The sequence below is a fragment of the Rhinichthys klamathensis genome, unplaced genomic scaffold (assembly GCF_029890125.1).
Source record: "Rhinichthys klamathensis goyatoka isolate OS25496 unplaced genomic scaffold, OSU_Roscu_1.1 h1tg000934l_1, whole genome shotgun sequence".
In the NCBI taxonomy this organism is placed as follows: Eukaryota; Metazoa; Chordata; class Actinopteri; order Cypriniformes; family Leuciscidae; genus Rhinichthys; species Rhinichthys klamathensis.
Genome location: NW_026607263.1, coordinates 94,445 through 111,413, shown reverse-complemented (window position 1 = coordinate 111,413; position 16,969 = coordinate 94,445). Strand labels below are relative to the sequence as shown.

The window sequence follows — 16,969 nt, the reverse complement described above, 5'->3', positions numbered from 1 at the left end:
AAAAAGAAACTTCAAAGGCCCTTCAAGTGTCTGAGGAGGATAGTGAGGAGGATAAGGAGAGAGATGAGTTTGGATAGTGAGGAGGATAAGGAGAGAGATGAGTGAGGATAGTGAGGAGGATAAGGAGAGAGATGAGTGAGGATAGTGAGGAGGATAAGGAGAGAGATGAGTGAGGATAGTGAGGATAAGGAGAGAGATGAGTGAGGATAGTGAGGAGGATAAGGAGAGAGATGAGTGAGGATAGTGAGGAGGATAAGGAGAGAGATGAGTGAGGATAGAGAGGAGGATAAGGAGAGAGATGAGTGAGGATAGAGAGGAGGATAAGGAGAGAGATGAGTGAGGATAGTGAGGAGGATAAGGAGAGAGATGAGTGAGGATAGTGAGGAGGATAAGGAGAGAGATGAGTGAGGATAGTGAGGAGGATAAGGAGAGAGATGAGTGAGGATAGAGAGGAGGATAAGGAGAGAGATGAGTGAGGATAGTGAGGAGGATAAGGAGAGAGATGAGTGAGGATAGAGAGGAGGATAAGGAGAGAGATGAGTGAGGATAGAGAGGAGGATAAGGAGAGAGATGAGTGAGGATAGTGAGGAGGATAAGGAGAGAGATGAGTGAGGATAGTGAGGAGGATAAGGAGAGAGATGAGTGAGGATAGTGAGGAGGATAAGGAGAGAGATGAGTTTGGATAGTGAGGAGGATAAGGAGAGAGATGAGTGAGGATAGTGAGGAGGATAAGGAGAGAGATGAGTGAGGATAGTGAGGATAAGGAGAGAGATGAGTGAGGATAGTGAGGAGGATAAGGAGAGAGATGAGTGAGGATAGTGAGGAGGATAAGGAGAGAGATGAGTGAGGATAGAGAGGAGGATAAGGAGAGAGATGAGTGAGGATAGAGAGGAGGATAAGGAGAGAGATGAGTGAGGATAGAGAGGAGGATAAGGAGAGAGATGAGTGAGGATAGAGAGGAGGATAAGGAGAGAGATGAGTGAGGATAGAGAGGAGGATAAGGAGAGAGATGAGTGAGGATAGTGAGGAGGATAAGGAGAGAGATGAGTGAGGATAGAGAGGAGGATAAGGAGAGAGATGAGTGAGGATAGAGAGGAGGATAAGGAGAGAGATGAGTGAGGATAGAGAGGAGGATAAGGAGAGAGATGAGTGAGGATAGTGAGGAGGATAAGGAGAGAGATGAGTGAGGATAGAGAGGAGGATAAGGAGAGAGATGAGTGAGGATAGAGAGGAGGATAAGGAGAGAGATGAGTGAGGATAGAGAGGAGGATAAGGAGAGAGATGAGTGAGGATAGAGAGGAGGATAAGGAGAGAGATGAGTGAGGATAGAGAGGAGGATAAGGAGAGAGATGAGTGAGGATAGAGAGGAGGATAAGGAGAGAGATGAGTGAGGATAGTGAGGAGGATAAGGAGAGAGATGAGTGAGGATAGAGAGGAGGATAAGGAGAGAGATGAGTGAGGATAGAGAGGAGGATAAGGAGAGAGATGAGTGAGGATAGTGAGGAGGATAAGGAGAGAGATGAGTGAGGATAGAGAGGAGGATAAGGAGAGAGATGAGTGAGGATAGAGAGGAGGATAAGGAGAGAGATGAGTGAGGATAGTGAGGAGGATAAGGAGAGAGATGAGTGAGGATAGTGAGGAGGATAAGGAGAGAGATGAGTGAGGATAGAGAGGAGGATAAGGAGAGAGATGAGTGAGGATAGAGAGGAGGATAAGGAGAGAGATGAGTGAGGATAGAGAGGAGGATAAGGAGAGAGATGAGTGAGGATAGAGAGGAGGATAAGGAGAGAGATGAGTGAGGATAGAGAGGAGGATAAGGAGAGAGATGAGTGAGGATAGAGAGGAGGATAAGGAGAGAGATGAGTGAGGATAGAGAGGAGGATAAGGAGAGAGATGAGTGAGGATAGAGAGGAGGATAAGGAGAGAGATGAGTGAGGATAGAGAGGAGGATAAGGAGAGAGATGAGTGAGGATAGTGAGGAGGATAAGGAGAGAGATGAGTGAGGATAGAGAGGAGGATAAGGAGAGAGATGAGTGAGGATAGTGAGGAGGATAAGGAGAGAGATGAGTGAGGATAGAGAGGAGGATAAGGAGAGAGATGAGTGAGGATAGTGAGGAGGATAAGGAGAGAGATGAGTGAGGATAGAGAGGAGGATAAGGAGAGAGATGAGTGAGGATAGTGAGGAGGATAAGGAGAGAGATGAGTGAGGATAGTGAGGAGGATAAGGAGAGAGATGAGTGAGGATAGTGAGGAGGATAAGGAGAGAGATGAGTGAGGATAGTGAGGAGGATAAGGAGAGAGATGAGTGAGGATAGAGAGGAGGATAAGGAGAGAGATGAGTGAGGATAGAGAGGAGGATAAGGAGAGAGATGAGTGAGGATAGAGAGGAGGATAAGGAGAGAGATGAGTGAGGATAGTGAGGAGGATAAGGAGAGAGATGAGTGAGGATAGTGAGGAGGATAAGGAGAGAGATGAGTGAGGATAGTGAGGAGGATAAGGAGAGAGATGAGTGAGGATAGTGAGGAGGATAAGGAGAGAGATGAGTGAGGATAGTGAGGAGGATAAGGAGAGAGATGAGTGAGGATAGTGAGGAGGATAAGGAGAGAGATGAGTGAGGATAGAGAGGAGGATAAGGAGAGAGATGAGTGAGGATAGAGAGGAGGATAAGGAGAGAGATGAGTGAGGATAGAGAGGAGGATAAGGAGAGAGATGAGTGAGGATAGAGAGGAGGATAAGGAGAGAGATGAGTGAGGATAGAGAGGAGGATAAGGAGAGAGATGAGTGAGGATAGTGAGGAGGATAAGGAGAGAGATGAGTGAGGATAGTGAGGAGGATAAGGAGAGAGATGAGTGAGGATAGTGAGGAGGATAAGGAGAGAGATGAGTGAGGATAGTGAGGAGGATAAGGAGAGAGATGAGTGAGGATAGAGAGGAGGATAAGGAGAGAGATGAGTGAGGATAGAGAGGAGGATAAGGAGAGAGATGAGTGAGGATAGAGAGGAGGATAAGGAGAGAGATGAGTGAGGATAGAGAGGAGGATAAGGAGAGAGATGAGTGAGGATAGTGAGGAGGATAAGGAGAGAGATGAGTGAGGATAGTGAGGAGGATAAGGAGAGAGATGAGTGAGGATAGAGAGGAGGATAAGGAGAGAGATGAGTGAGGATAGAGAGGAGGATAAGGAGAGAGATGAGTGAGGATAGAGAGGAGGATAAGGAGAGAGATGAGTGAGGATAGAGAGGAGGATAAGGAGAGAGATGAGTGAGGATAGAGAGGAGGATAAGGAGAGAGATGAGTGAGGATAGAGAGGAGGATAAGGAGAGAGATGAGTGAGGATAGTGAGGAGGATAAGGAGAGAGATGAGTGAGGATAGTGAGGAGGATAAGGAGAGAGATGAGTGAGGATAGAGAGGAGGATAAGGAGAGAGATGAGTGAGGATAGTGAGGAGGATAAGGAGAGAGATGAGTGAGGATAGTGAGGAGGATAAGGAGAGAGATGAGTGAGGATAGTGAGGAGGATAAGGAGAGAGATGAGTGAGGATAGAGAGGAGGATAAGGAGAGAGATGAGTGAGGATAGTGAGGAGGATAAGGAGAGAGATGAGTGAGGATAGAGAGGAGGATAAGGAGAGAGATGAGTGAGGATAGTGAGGAGGATAAGGAGAGAGATGAGTGAGGATAGTGAGGAGGATAAGGAGAGAGATGAGTGAGGATAGTGAGGAGGATAAGGAGAGAGATGAGTGAGGATAGAGAGGAGGATAAGGAGAGAGATGAGTGAGGATAGTGAGGAGGATAAGGAGAGAGATGAGTGAGGATAGAGAGGAGGATAAGGAGAGAGATGAGTGAGGATAGTGAGGAGGATAAGGAGAGAGATGAGTGAGGATAGAGAGGAGGATAAGGAGAGAGATGAGTGAGGATAGAGAGGAGGATAAGGAGAGAGATGAGTGAGGATAGTGAGGAGGATAAGGAGAGAGATGAGTGAGGATAGTGAGGAGGATAAGGAGAGAGATGAGTGAGGATAGAGAGGAGGATAAGGAGAGAGATGAGTGAGGATAGAGAGGAGGATAAGGAGAGAGATGAGTGAGGATAGAGAGGAGGATAAGGAGAGAGATGAGTGAGGATAGAGAGGAGGATAAGGAGAGAGATGAGTGAGGATAGAGAGGAGGATAAGGAGAGAGATGAGTGAGGATAGAGAGGAGGATAAGGAGAGAGATGAGTGAGGATAGAGAGGAGGATAAGGAGAGAGATGAGTGAGGATAGTGAGGAGGATAAGGAGAGAGATGAGTGAGGATAGTGAGGAGGATAAGGAGAGAGATGAGTGAGGATAGAGAGGAGGATAAGGAGAGAGATGAGTGAGGATAGTGAGGAGGATAAGGAGAGAGATGAGTGAGGATAGAGAGGAGGATAAGGAGAGAGATGAGTGAGGATAGTGAGGAGGATAAGGAGAGAGATGAGTGAGGATAGTGAGGAGGATAAGGAGAGAGATGAGTGAGGATAGAGAGGAGGATAAGGAGAGAGATGAGTGAGTGCAGAGAACTGTGGTAAGCAGAACTAGGCTACACTGTCACAACACTTATGGTGTGTTCACACCGAACGCGAATAGAGCGTCAAATACGCGTCTATCGCGTTTAGTTAGACGCTTGAACATTCGCTCCAGTTCAAATTTTTCAACTTGCGCGGAGGACATTCGCGACAAACGCGTCGCCCAATTCGCGTCATTCGCAACGCCCGGCGCAAATGATGCGTCTTTGCATTGACTTTGTATGTAATCTACTCGCCCAAATAATTAAATTCGCGTTCGGTGTGAACACACCATTAGGCTATGTAGGAACCCACTACCCAGTTACGCATTATTTACACATCTGCATATTTGACGATTACGCATTTTATTAGAATTGTAATGAGACAATAATGAGTGATGAGTTTGTAAACCATATTTTTCTTCAAAATAAAAGCTCGATGCCGTTTCCGTCAAAATAAAAGATCATGTGCTTATCTCTGTATAGAAATTAGTACGAAACTAATTATGAAAGTTGCTTTTATTTTTCAGTGCATTTGTTTTACAACATATGGCTATTACTGCCATGGGATTAATATTATAACTATTATTATGTAGTAGTGTAATGTAGACAGACACTATATCACAACTAAAAGAGTTTTGAGTTTTTCTTTGTTCAATTTGCACACTGAATATGGGTTGGAGCTCTTTATCTTTAACTCTCAAAGTGCACCAGATTGATGAATTTAACATTAAAAAGCACAAAATTTTCTTACGGGGGAGCATACCCCCGAACCCCCCTAGAGGGACAGAGGTGCACTCACCACAGATATCACAAAAACCTGTGGGAAAAAACGGTATTGCTATCCCAGCTTATAGCTTTCTTTAGGATTCATCACTGTGGAGTCTAGTTCAACTTAGTAGTTATTTCATCGGTTAACTCTTACTCACTCCTATTCACTTATGGCATTAGTGGTTTTAATAGGAGTTGGTATACATATTCAAGGGCGTGCAAAGTTCGGTTGTGTTATATAGTGGGCCAGTCTGGGCCAAAATGCCCGGGCCGATTTTTTGTCCCAGTCCAGCCCTGACTACCAGTAAAGATCGGGAGCAGAAATGATTCGGACACTTTGAGCTGATCATGTTTTGCTGAAGTGTGTTTTCTGTAATTGCTAATGCTCTTTTTACACACACACTGAACAACATGAAGCATTGCTTGGTCACTGGTTGAGCTAAACTGGTATTATCTAATTGTGTAGTTCAATTTAACAGCTGACAGATATTCAACATAATTCATGTGTGAGAGTCGAACAGAAGGACGGACAAAACCAGTCAAATATCCACTGATCTGAGAACTCTTGAGTTCTGCTCATGTTTAACACCATTATAGCGAATAAACTGTGATAATGTGAGAAATGTTGAAGTGTGTGAATAATGTTGGTTTGCCTGTATCTCTGTGACGTTCTACACACTCACACACGCTTCCTCTCTGTCACAGTTCCTGGATCTGATATCGTCCTCGGCTCGGTGGGATCAGAAGAGCATCGAGACGCCCATCATGCTGAAGGAAGGGTGAGAGACGCTCACGGTCCAATCACACGGCTCGTACGGCCGTCACATGACACAGAGGCTTTATCAGTGTGTGTGTGTTTATGTTTCTCTGCTGGACGCAGGAGCGTTAAACTCGTTATTAAGAGGTTTGATGCCAAGGGCTCTGGCAGGTAAGACTCACCTGTGTTAGATGCCATTGTGACCTTTGACCTCGTGACCCTCATCATGACCTCCCCAGTATCCGAGACTGAACTAGATTATCCAAATCTGTGTTCTAGCCGTGATGTTCCTGCTGGACTCCCCCTTAGGGCTGGGACGCACTATATGAGAACGTGAATGCATGAACTTCATTCCCAGAGCCTTTTTACAGTTCATTTAAGAAAAACTATCGTTATATCATTAACACACGGAAACTCAAAGGTCTTCACCACAACCCGTCAAAATTACAGTTCGGTTTAACTTGATAATATATTACTGTTGTACAGTCGGATTTAGATATCTCAATTTAATAATAATACTAACACTAATAATAATAAACTATCAGAAATAATTTTTTTAGGAAATAATCACACTTTTTCTTCTGTTTCTTCTATGCGTGCGTGCGTGCGCGCGCGTGTGTGTGTGTGTGTGTGCTTGAGCTGTGCTCCATTTGCTTATTTATTCTCAATTTCCATCTATTGAAAATCTATTGAAATATTAAAAGGATCCCATCAGTGATTTTTCTTTCCAAGTAATGAGAATGCAGATATTAAATATTCACCTATTTTACACAATATTTACTGAAATTCATATATTCCTATATATAATGTTTTGTGCTAACGTTTTGAGGACATTATTAAAGACCAGAAAACTGAACGATCGTTCTATTAGCGTCACTGGAAGAGCGTTTGATCGTAACCTTGAGATGGCGTTCCCTGTCGGCTGTGTGTGTGTGTGTGTGTGTGTGTGAGACCGGAGGGAGTTTGAGTTTCTGAAAGGTGTTTCTGTTCTTCCAGGTTCATGATCAAACGAGCTCAAGGGCGAAACCGCTTCGGTCTGAAGAACTTCAAGAAGAGATGGTTCCGCCTCACCAACCACGAGTTCACCTACCATAAAACCAAAGGTAACGCAAAAGGTTCGTCCTGAACTCTCACTACAGGTGTGTGAGGATCATCTGCGTGTGTGTGTGTGTGTGAGGATCATCTGTGTGTGTTTGTGTGTGTGTGTGTGTGTGTGTGTGTGTGTGTGAGGCGTCTGTGGAGGATCATCTGTGTGTGTGTGTGTGTGTGTGTGTGTGTGTGTGTGTGTGTGTGTGTGTGAGGCGTCTGTGGAGGATCATCTGTGTGTGTGTGTGTGTGTGTGTGTGTGTGTGAGGCGTCTGTGAAGGATCATCTGTGTGTGTGTGTGTGTGTGTGTGTGTGTGTGTGTGTGTGTGTGTGTGAGGCGTCTGTGGAGGATCATCTGTGTGTGTGTGTGTGTGTGTGTGTGTGTGTGTGTGTGTGTGTGTGTGTGTGTGAGGCGTCTGTGGAGGATCATCTGTGTGTGTGTGTGTGTGTGTGTGTGTGTGTGTGTGTGTGTGTGTGTGTGTGTGTGTGGCGTCTGTGGAGGATCATCTGTGTGTGTGTGTGTGTGTGTGTGTGTGTGTGTGTGTGTGTGTGTGTGTGTGTGTATGTGAGGCGTCTGTGGAGGATCATCTGTGTGTGTGTGTGTGTGTGTGTGTGTGTGTGTGTGTGTGAGGCGTCTGTGGAGGATCATCTGTGTGTGTGTGTGTGTGTGTGTGTGTGTGTGTGTGTGTGTGTGTGTGTGTGTGTGTGTGTGTGTGTGTGAGGCGTCTGTGGAGGATCATCTGTGTGTGTGTGTGTGTGTGTGTGTGTGTGTGTGTGTGTGTGTGTGTGTGTGTGTGTGTGTGTGAGGCGTCTGTGGAGGATCATCTGTGTGTGTGTGTGTGTGTGTGTGTGTGTGTGTGTGTGAGGCGTCTGTGGAGGATCATCTGTGTGTGTGTGTGTGTGTGTGTGTGTGAGGCGTCTGTGGAGGATCATCTGTGTGTGTGTGTGTGTGTGTGTGTGTGTGTGTGTGTGTGTGTGTGTGTGTGTGAGGCGTCTGTGGAGGATCATCTGTGTGTGTGTGTGTGTGTGTGTGTGTGTGTGAGGCGTCTGTGGAGGATCATCTGTGTGTGTGTGTGTGTGTGTGTGTGTGTGTGTGTGTGTGTGTTTGTGATCCCATCATCAGGTCATCATCATCAATATCTCAATAACGGTCCATATAGAGACACATTACACTGATTCATGATGTGATGCATGCATTATTAAAAGAAAACAATAAATAATCAATTCCTGAATATTTATTTTTCATAATGATGCATTTTGAGGAAGTTGCTCATCAGTCGACAGAAATAATGGCAAATATTCCAGAATTTCGATGCATCAAATCATTATGAGTTTATATTGTCATGAATCACACACTACAGTTCAAAAGTTTCAAAGAAATTAATACTTTTATTCATCAAAAGTGACAGTAAAGGCATTTAAAATGTTACAAAAGATTCTGTTTCAAATAAATGCAACATTATATGTACGTTTTGAATATTAATAATGTCTTGGTTAAAATATTTACTACTGTTCAAAAGTTTGGGGTAAGATTTAAAAAACGAGTTATACTTTTATTCATCAAGGAGGCATTAAATCGATTAAAAGTGAAGTTATGTTTCTCGGAAACATCAAAGAAAGTGTGCGGAAGGAGGACCTGTATTTATCCAAAATTTTATTATCCGCGGCCCGAAAGGCTATCACTAGACTTTGGCTCAAATCGAACATCCCAGATCTACAGCAATGGACAAGTTTAATTCAAAGCATTTTTATTATGGAAAAATTAACCTACACTATAAGGTTAAGAGAATCATCATTTAAAGAAAAATGGAGAAAGTGGACCCATTTTTTGACCCTGGAAACTGCATAACTTTTCTGCCCAATACAATACTGTATACTGGGTGTTAACTTTGTGAGATTCTACGGATTGGGCTCCTGGTAAACTGCGTAAAAGATGGTAGAAGTATTGTAATTATAAGGTTTATTGATCAGTGATTCCGATGTTTACAACTAGACTTATTTTTGTTTCAATTGTACTAGGTAACTCCTCCTTGGCCTCCTTTGATTTTGTTTAATGTATGTTTTCCTTTTCTTTTTTTTTTGTCCTTTTTTTTTGTTGTTGTTGTTGTTGTCAGAAAACTTCAATAAAAGTAATAAAAAATAAAAATCGATCAAAAGTGACTTTAATAGTGTTACAAAAGATTATATTTCAAATAAATGCTGTTCTTTTGAACTTTCTATTCATCAAAGAATCCTGAAAAATAAAATGTATGACGGTTTCCACAAAAATATGAACTGTTTTTAACACTGATAATAATCATAAATGTGTCTTGATCATCAGATCCTCATATTAGAGTGATTTCTGAAGGATCATGTGACACTGAAGACTGGAGTAATGATGCTGAACATACAGCTTTGATCACAGAACATAAATAAGTAATAATTAATAATAAATATTATTTAAATATATTAATATTTCAATTACACTTTACTATATATTCACATAGAAAACAGCTGTCATTTTTGATCAAATAAACACAGCCTTGGTGAGCAGAAGAGACTCTTTCAGAAACATTATGAAATCTTAATGTTTGAACGCTAGTGTATAGAATTAAATTGATTATATTAATTAAAATGTTTTTGTTGACCGAAAACAGACAAAAACTGAAGACCTGCAGAAAACACTGACACACACACACTAATGATTCAAAGATGTTCCTGTCTGTACTCCGTTTATACTGACATGCGCCCAGTCCGGTGTGTGTCGGTCATTGATGAGGGTGTGTGATCTCCAGTGCTGATGTGTGTGTGTGTGTGTGTTGTGTCCAGGAGAGGGCGCTCTCTGCAGCATCCCTATAGAAAACATCCTGGCTGTGGAGAGACTCGAGGAAGAGTCCTTCAAGATGAAGAACGTAAGAGGAACTCTTTCACAGTCACATTTGATGAGTGTTTATGCAGCGTCTGTGTTTCTACACACAGTCAAACCAAACATCACTCAGACACCAGATGTAATGTGTGATATTGTTTCACTAGTGTGTGCAGGACACTATAGTTCATTTCTGTAAGTGAGGAGAGCAAAATAAAGTAAACTGTGACATATTACACCCAATAATTCTTCATACAGTGACTACCAGTAAAGATCGGGAGCAGAAATGATTCGGACACTTTGAGCTGATCATGTTTTGCTGAAGTGTGTTTTCTGTAATTGCTAATGCTCTTTTTACACACACACTGAACAACATGAAGCATTGCTTGGTCACTGGTTGAGCTAAACTGGTATTATCTAATTGTGTAGTTCAATTTAACAGCTGACAGATATTCAACATAATTCATGTGTGAGAGTCGAACAGAAGGACGGACAAAACCAGTCAAATATCCACTGATCTGAGAACTCTGAGTTCTGCTCATGTTTATCACCATTATAGCGAATAAACTGTGAGAATGTGAGAAATGTTGAATAATGTTTGGTTTGCCTGTGTCTGCAGATGTTCCAGGTCATCCAGCCAGAGAGGGCGCTCTACATCCAGGCTAATAACTGTGTTGAGGCTCGCGACTGGATCGACATCTTGACCAAAGTCAGTCAGTGCAACCGCAAGCGCTTGAGCACGTTCCACCCGTCGGCGTTCCTGAACGGACACTGGCTGTGCTGCAAGCTCTCGGCGGACGCGGCGCCCGGCTGCACGCCCTGCACGGGGTGAGTCACAATAACCGCTAGTGTTACGAGGACCTGCTGTTGGCATAGACTCGGAAGGCGGTTGTTTGTATCGGTGCGTTTTTAGTGCACATAAATTTGGTAAATAAACATTTATGCATAATTAGCTTTACTGTTAAAATTAAAACATGGAAGAAGAAGAATTGTGATTATTCCCTTAAATAAAAGTTTTTTGATGATCATTTATTTGTATTAGTGGTATTATTATTATTATTACATTGAGACGCATCCAAATTCTGCTGTACAACAGTAATATATTTAAGTTAAGTTAAACCGAACTTTTATTTTGACGGGTTGCCGTGAAGACCTTTGAGTTTCTGTACGATGATAGTTTCTCATATGAAGCGGTTAAATGCTCCCGAAGCGACTCTCAGAGCGGCTCTGGAGATGAAGTTCATGCATCCGTGTCCTCGTATAGGCAAAAAACAGCGCGAGCGTCACGTGTGTGTGTGTGTGTGTGTGTGTGAGGTTAATGAAACTGCGCCTCGTCTGCACCATTCATTCACACAGAACATGCAGGATTCGTATTTAAATAGTCTTTTTGCGGGTTAATATTCACACACAGTCTATTTTGTATTTATTCATCTAAAATAGTAGGGTTTTTTTTTTTGTTTTTTGTTTTTTTTTATATAATTTTGCCCCAAAACAATGGTAGCGGAAACACTGTAATAACAAACTTTCTTTTCTATAGCGCCTTTACATCTCAAAGCTTTGAGCTATTTTGCTTGTATAACACGTCGTCTTCTTAAACTAGTGGACAGAAAACATCCAAAACACACATTTAAGTGTTTCTTTTATTGCACTATTTTGCGTCTGTAGGCTTCAGTTTGATGCATGGTGTGTGTGTGATGTGATCATGTGTGTGTTGTGTCGCTCAGGGGTCTTCCCGCCAACATCCAGCTGGACGTGGATGGAGACCGAGAGACCGAGAGGATCTACTCGCTCTACAGCACATACATGTCCAAACTGGTGAAGATGCAGGGTGAGTGTGTGTGTGTGTGTGTGTGTGTGTGTGTGTGTGTGTGTGTGTGTGTGTGTGTGTGTGTGTGTGAGAGAGAGAGAGAGAGAGAGAGAAAGAGAGAGAGCATTACATACACACTACCAGTCAAAAGTAGGGATGCACCGAAATGAAAATTCTTGGCCAAAACCAAAAAAGAGGAAACCAAGGCCGAAAACCGAAACACCGAAAGAAATTATGCCAATTATTAGTACCATTGCATTTATGGCTATGACTGTGTACAAACTTTACTAAAATCAAGGCATTGCAATTGCATAAATGAATATAACATTTTCAAAGAATAAATCAATTACAAATTATGCAAATATTTATTTAGCACATTGCAACAATTTTTCGGTACGATTTTTCATGTTTTTAAAAGAAGTCTCTTTTGCTCACCAAGGCTGCATTTATTTGATTAGAAAGTACAGTAAAAACAGTGAAATATTATTATAATGTAAATCAGCTGTTGTCTATGTGAATATACAGTAAAGTGTAATTTATTCCTGTGATCAAAGCTGTATGTTCAGCATCATTACTCCAGTCTTCAGTGTCACATGATCCTTCAGAAATCACTCTAATATGATGATCTGATGCTCAAGACACATTTATGATTATTATCAGTGTTAAAAACAGTTATTTACATTTTATTTCAGGATTCTTTGATGAATAGAAAGTTCAAAAGAACAGCATTTATCTGAAGTCGAAAGCTTTTGTAACATTAAACACTAGCGTTCAAAAGTTTGGAGTCAGTGAGAATTTTTATTTTATTTTTGGGGGGGAAATAAATAAAAGAAATCAATACTTTTATTCACCAAGGATTAATTAAATTGATCAAAAGTGACAGTAAAGACATTTTTAATGTTACAAAAGATTCTATTTCAAATAAACGCTGTTCTTTTGAACTTTCTATTTATCAAAGTCGCACAGTGCATCTTATGAGTCAAAATTATCGATTTTTCTTTGATGCCAAAAATCATTAGGATATTAAGTAAAGATCACGATCCATGGAAATATTTCGTACATTTCCTACCGTTAATATATAAAACATGTATTTTTGTGAGTGAATGCAGTAAATCACCAACATAAATGCACAACTTTAAAGGAGATTTTCTCAATGTTTTGATTTTTTTGCACCCTCACCCTCAAATAGCCAAAAATTGTCCTATCATAACAAACCATACATCAATGGAAAGCTTATTTGTTCAATTTTCAATTAAAAAATGTATCCATCGACTCATATTAGAGTGATTTCTCAAGGATCATGTGACACTGAAGACTGGAGTAATGATGCTGAAATTCAGCTTTGATCACAGGAATAAATTACACTTTACTGTATATTCACATAGAAAACAGCTGATTTACATTAGAATAATATTTAACAATATTACTGTTTTTTTATATTGCTAATCAAATAAATGCAGCCTTGATGAGACTTCTTTTAAAAACATAAAGAAAGCCAAACCTTTTGACTGGTAGTGTGTGTTGGATTCATGCGAACCCTTGACCCTGCTGTTGCGAGCGCGATGCATGAGTCCTGTAACGCGTGTCTTCTCTCCCCCAGAGGCGTGTGGCAGTAAGTCGGTGTACGACGGGCCGGAGCAGGAGGAATACTCCACGTTCGTGATCGACGACCCGCAGGAGACGTATAAAACCCTGCGGCTCGTCATCTCGGCCGTGCAGACGCTGGAGCAGCAGCACACGCAGTACAAGCGGGACAAGTTCAGGAAGACCAAGTATGGCAGCCAGTGAGTGTCACGCGGTCCACAACACACCTCCTCTCAAAGCAGCTCAACAGGAAAATCATGATGTTGATGTTCATCATATCTTTATATTTTTATGCCTTATACAGGTGAAACTCCTGCAAAAGTGCATTTATTTCAGTAAGTCAACTTAAAAGGTGAAACTAATATATTATATAGACTCATTACATGCAAAGTGAGATATTTCAAGCCTTTATTTGTTATAATTTTGATGATTATGGCTTACAGCTTTTCACAATATTCTAATTTTGAATTTGGGGTTTTCATAAGCTGTAAGCCATAATCATCACAATTATAACAAATAAAGGCTTGAAATATCTCACTTTGCATGTAAAGAGTCTATATAATATATTAGTTTCACCTTTTAAGTTGAATTACTGAAATAAATTAACTTTTGCACGATATTCTAATTTTTCGAGTTTCACCTGTAGATACAATCACTTTGATCAAGTTGCACAAGTTGGTAGTTAGACATTCCCACTTCCATCACGTTTGTGTTTACAGGGAACATCCAATCGGTGATCAGAGCTTCCAGTGCTACGTCCGCCAGCAGTCAGAGAGCTCCACCTACTCCATCTGACCACGCCCACCGTCTCCGTGGCAACAGTTGTGATTGACAGGGCGGCGGCCACAGACGAAAGCTGAAACTCTGGTGTTTTTATATACGATAACCGAACGACGGCTTCCTCTGAACATGCGTCACGCTCGCGACAGTGGACGATGTAGCTTCGCCTCACACGCGCGTTTTAACATTTTATGATGTTTTTAAGCTGGAAGGCGATGAGACGTCCTCTAGTTGTGGATGCTTTTATAACGGAGGATTGCAGCTGAAGTCTTCAGGACCACAATCCTTTGCGTTCACAGGGTTTCAGGTGTTCTGGTGAACTCTAACTGTGTTTTTAACTGGTGTAACTAGATGATGGGAAATGTTGTGCTCTGTTTCTGCCTGCACTTGCCCTCCGTTCAGATGTGTCCAGTGTTGACTCACCCTTTCACTAGCAGCTGAAGACGTGCTGCATTGTGGGAAACGTGTCGTGTGTGTCGGAGCATGCCAGACGTCCTCATCCCAGCATGTGACACTAAACGAGTTTCTGACGGTTTGTGGGTCCAGTTGTGTGTGTTCAGCATCACATGAACGTCTCTGCTGGATATTTGTGTTTTTATACTTCCTGTTGTGTGTCACGTCCTGTAGGAACGTGTTTTAAATTCTCTGTGTGTGTGTGTGTGTGTGTGTGTGCGTGTGTGAAACTGAAGCGAGCGCGCATGAGTGTGTTTTATTGATTAATAATGAATAATAACTCACAGTCACAATTTATTGAGACGTTTGATATGGATGTGATTATTTTGATGCATTTCATAAAAAAACATGTCCTGGTCATATTTCACCCTTAAATCAAAAGAATATATATAAATATATAGACGTATACATTATATATTCACTTAAGACGAATAGCTTGTATTCCTCATTTGTCACTTTGGATAAAAGTGTCTGCTAAATGAACAAAATGTAAATGTGTGTGTGTAAATATATATATATTTTTATAGTTATTTATATATGTATACACATATTTTAATATTTACATAATTAGTAAAGAAACTCAAAGCCATTTTCCGGCATTCTGACTATTTTGAAGACAATTAAACGCATTAACCCTTCAAATTCACATTATTCTAATATTCAAATATTTTTCACAGTAATTTGACAAATACTGATGCTTTATTTTCTGTACGGGGAAAATCATTTCTTATTTCCTTATGATTTCGGGGTGAAATATGCGCTGGAGATTCACGCTTACCTTCTTCTGTGTCCGCAGACGTTAGTATGGAGTTGTAATTTTGTTCACACTCCAGTTATTGTGTTTCTGTACATCCTTCAGTCACGCATGTTTCAGTAATTCTGCATTTCAGCCCCCAAATTAATTGCTATTTATTTTTATATCACAGAATAATGCTTTTGTGAAGAGAAAAAACCCTGAAAATAATCCAAACGCACAGTATGAAGAATGCAATAATGTCACTTATGAGCAATTCTGGATCTGAGTAATTGATGAAGGGACAGCCGTGTGTGTGTGTGTGTGACGTGTGCTCATGTGACGCGTGTGAACAGACCAACTGAGTAAACCAGACACACGCTTCTTTATTCCAAATGAAGGCAATAGCAAAGAGATCCGTGTCCGAGTCTTTATTCTCTAATGCGGTCACCAAACACAGAAGAATCACTGAGATGAGAAATGACTCAAAACACAAATATAGTTTTGCTGTCCCGTATAACCTTCCATCCGGAGGAAAGTTTAAGCTCCTCGTTGGGCTTAGAACATCTGTGGAGAATACAGGTGTAATCAAACTATTAAATTATTAAACCCCCCCCATTGCAAATCAGGTTTATTGCCAAAATGTACAGACTTTCAGCCGTTTGCAATGAACAAATCAAACATAAGTGATTGAAATATCTCAACACAACAAATGTTTCAAGTGGTTTCCCCAAATTCAATTGCATATCCAACTTCTGCAGTCTCAAAATTATTGATTCTGAGCACTTTTCTTGTGCTTTGGGTCAGTAGTGGTGTAGTCCTGGAGCTCTGATGTGTTTAGTACGAGCTGAAACCTCAGTGTCTGTGGCGACCAGGTCTCTAGAATAAAGTTATTGTCCAGATAAAGTTAGTTTTGATTGATTCACTTCCGTTGTAAAGATCATTAGTTATTACCTTAGCGGCCGCTAACACGACACCGCTCTACTGAACACCCTTAACGCGCACTCGCATAACAACAGTGGCTGTGGCTCGAAAACGCAAACCTTGAAACAGGACCCACGGCAAGCCGTATAATTGTGAAAAGTTTTGATTTAATTTTTTTAAGAAAAAATCTCTGCGCAAACCTCAAAAACGCAGAGGAAACTTTATCAGGATCATAGTGTCCTGGATCCATGAAATAACTGGCCTTTAAAAATATAAATCTGCCCCTCTATGGGGATTTAACACAGTGTGTCCTGACTTATAACCCTGTATTTTAAGGAAAAACATTTATTTATTTGCGATACATTATTCATCCACAAAGAAAATTGGTGTCCTTAAAGGTTGGAGGTTTCCTCGTTTTTTTAATTAAGGCATTAAGATCAATTTCCAAAAGATGATTTTTTAGTCAACTTTAGCACTGGCGTGTTCACTTATGCTAAACACTGTATATGTGCGCAGGCGTGTAGTCTTTCTTTACAAATTGACCACAACAAATTACTTTTCTGGCCTTAAAAATGTATAATACAGAATTATACAGGTAGTGTAACCACTGTTCCTTTAACTTTGAACTTGCAAACTATCTTTGTATCCTGTTCCTTGTGAAGTGCGATGATACTGTATCTTCTCCTAGCCTTTTGGACCATATTTCTAACATGCAG

General features: G+C 41.2%; 1 protein-coding gene and 1 long non-coding RNA gene across 7 annotated transcripts in view; both read left to right on the top strand.

Moving 5' to 3' along the window:
* Nucleotides 1-14,826, top strand: part of rasa3 (RAS p21 protein activator 3) — a 49,216-nt gene extending 34,390 nt beyond the window's left edge. For 2 of the 6 annotated variants that reach the window (XM_056244157.1, XM_056244154.1), the window contains exons 17-24: nt 5,990-6,063; nt 6,165-6,212; nt 7,038-7,156; nt 9,936-10,018; nt 10,592-10,800; nt 11,697-11,800; nt 13,380-13,563; nt 14,083-14,826. In XM_056244157.1, the coding sequence (XP_056100132.1) occupies nt 5,990-6,063; nt 6,165-6,212; nt 7,038-7,156; nt 9,936-10,018; nt 10,592-10,800; nt 11,697-11,800; nt 13,380-13,563; nt 14,083-14,158 (897 nt within the window). In that variant the 3' untranslated portion in view covers nt 14,159-14,826. The remainder of the gene's footprint in view (nt 1-5,989; nt 6,064-6,164; nt 6,213-7,037; nt 7,157-9,935; nt 10,019-10,591; nt 10,801-11,696; nt 11,801-13,379; nt 13,564-14,082) is intronic. The other 4 variants (XM_056244160.1, XM_056244159.1, XM_056244155.1 and 1 more) reach the window with 3 other exon arrangements.
* A 118-nt stretch (nt 14,827-14,944) lies between these two features.
* Nucleotides 14,945-15,743, top strand: LOC130078600 (uncharacterized). Its single transcript, XR_008805946.1, has 2 exons — nt 14,945-15,668; nt 15,704-15,743. It is a non-coding gene; the product is annotated as an uncharacterized LOC130078600 (long non-coding RNA).
* The last annotated feature ends 1,226 nt before the right edge of the window (nt 15,744-16,969 follow it).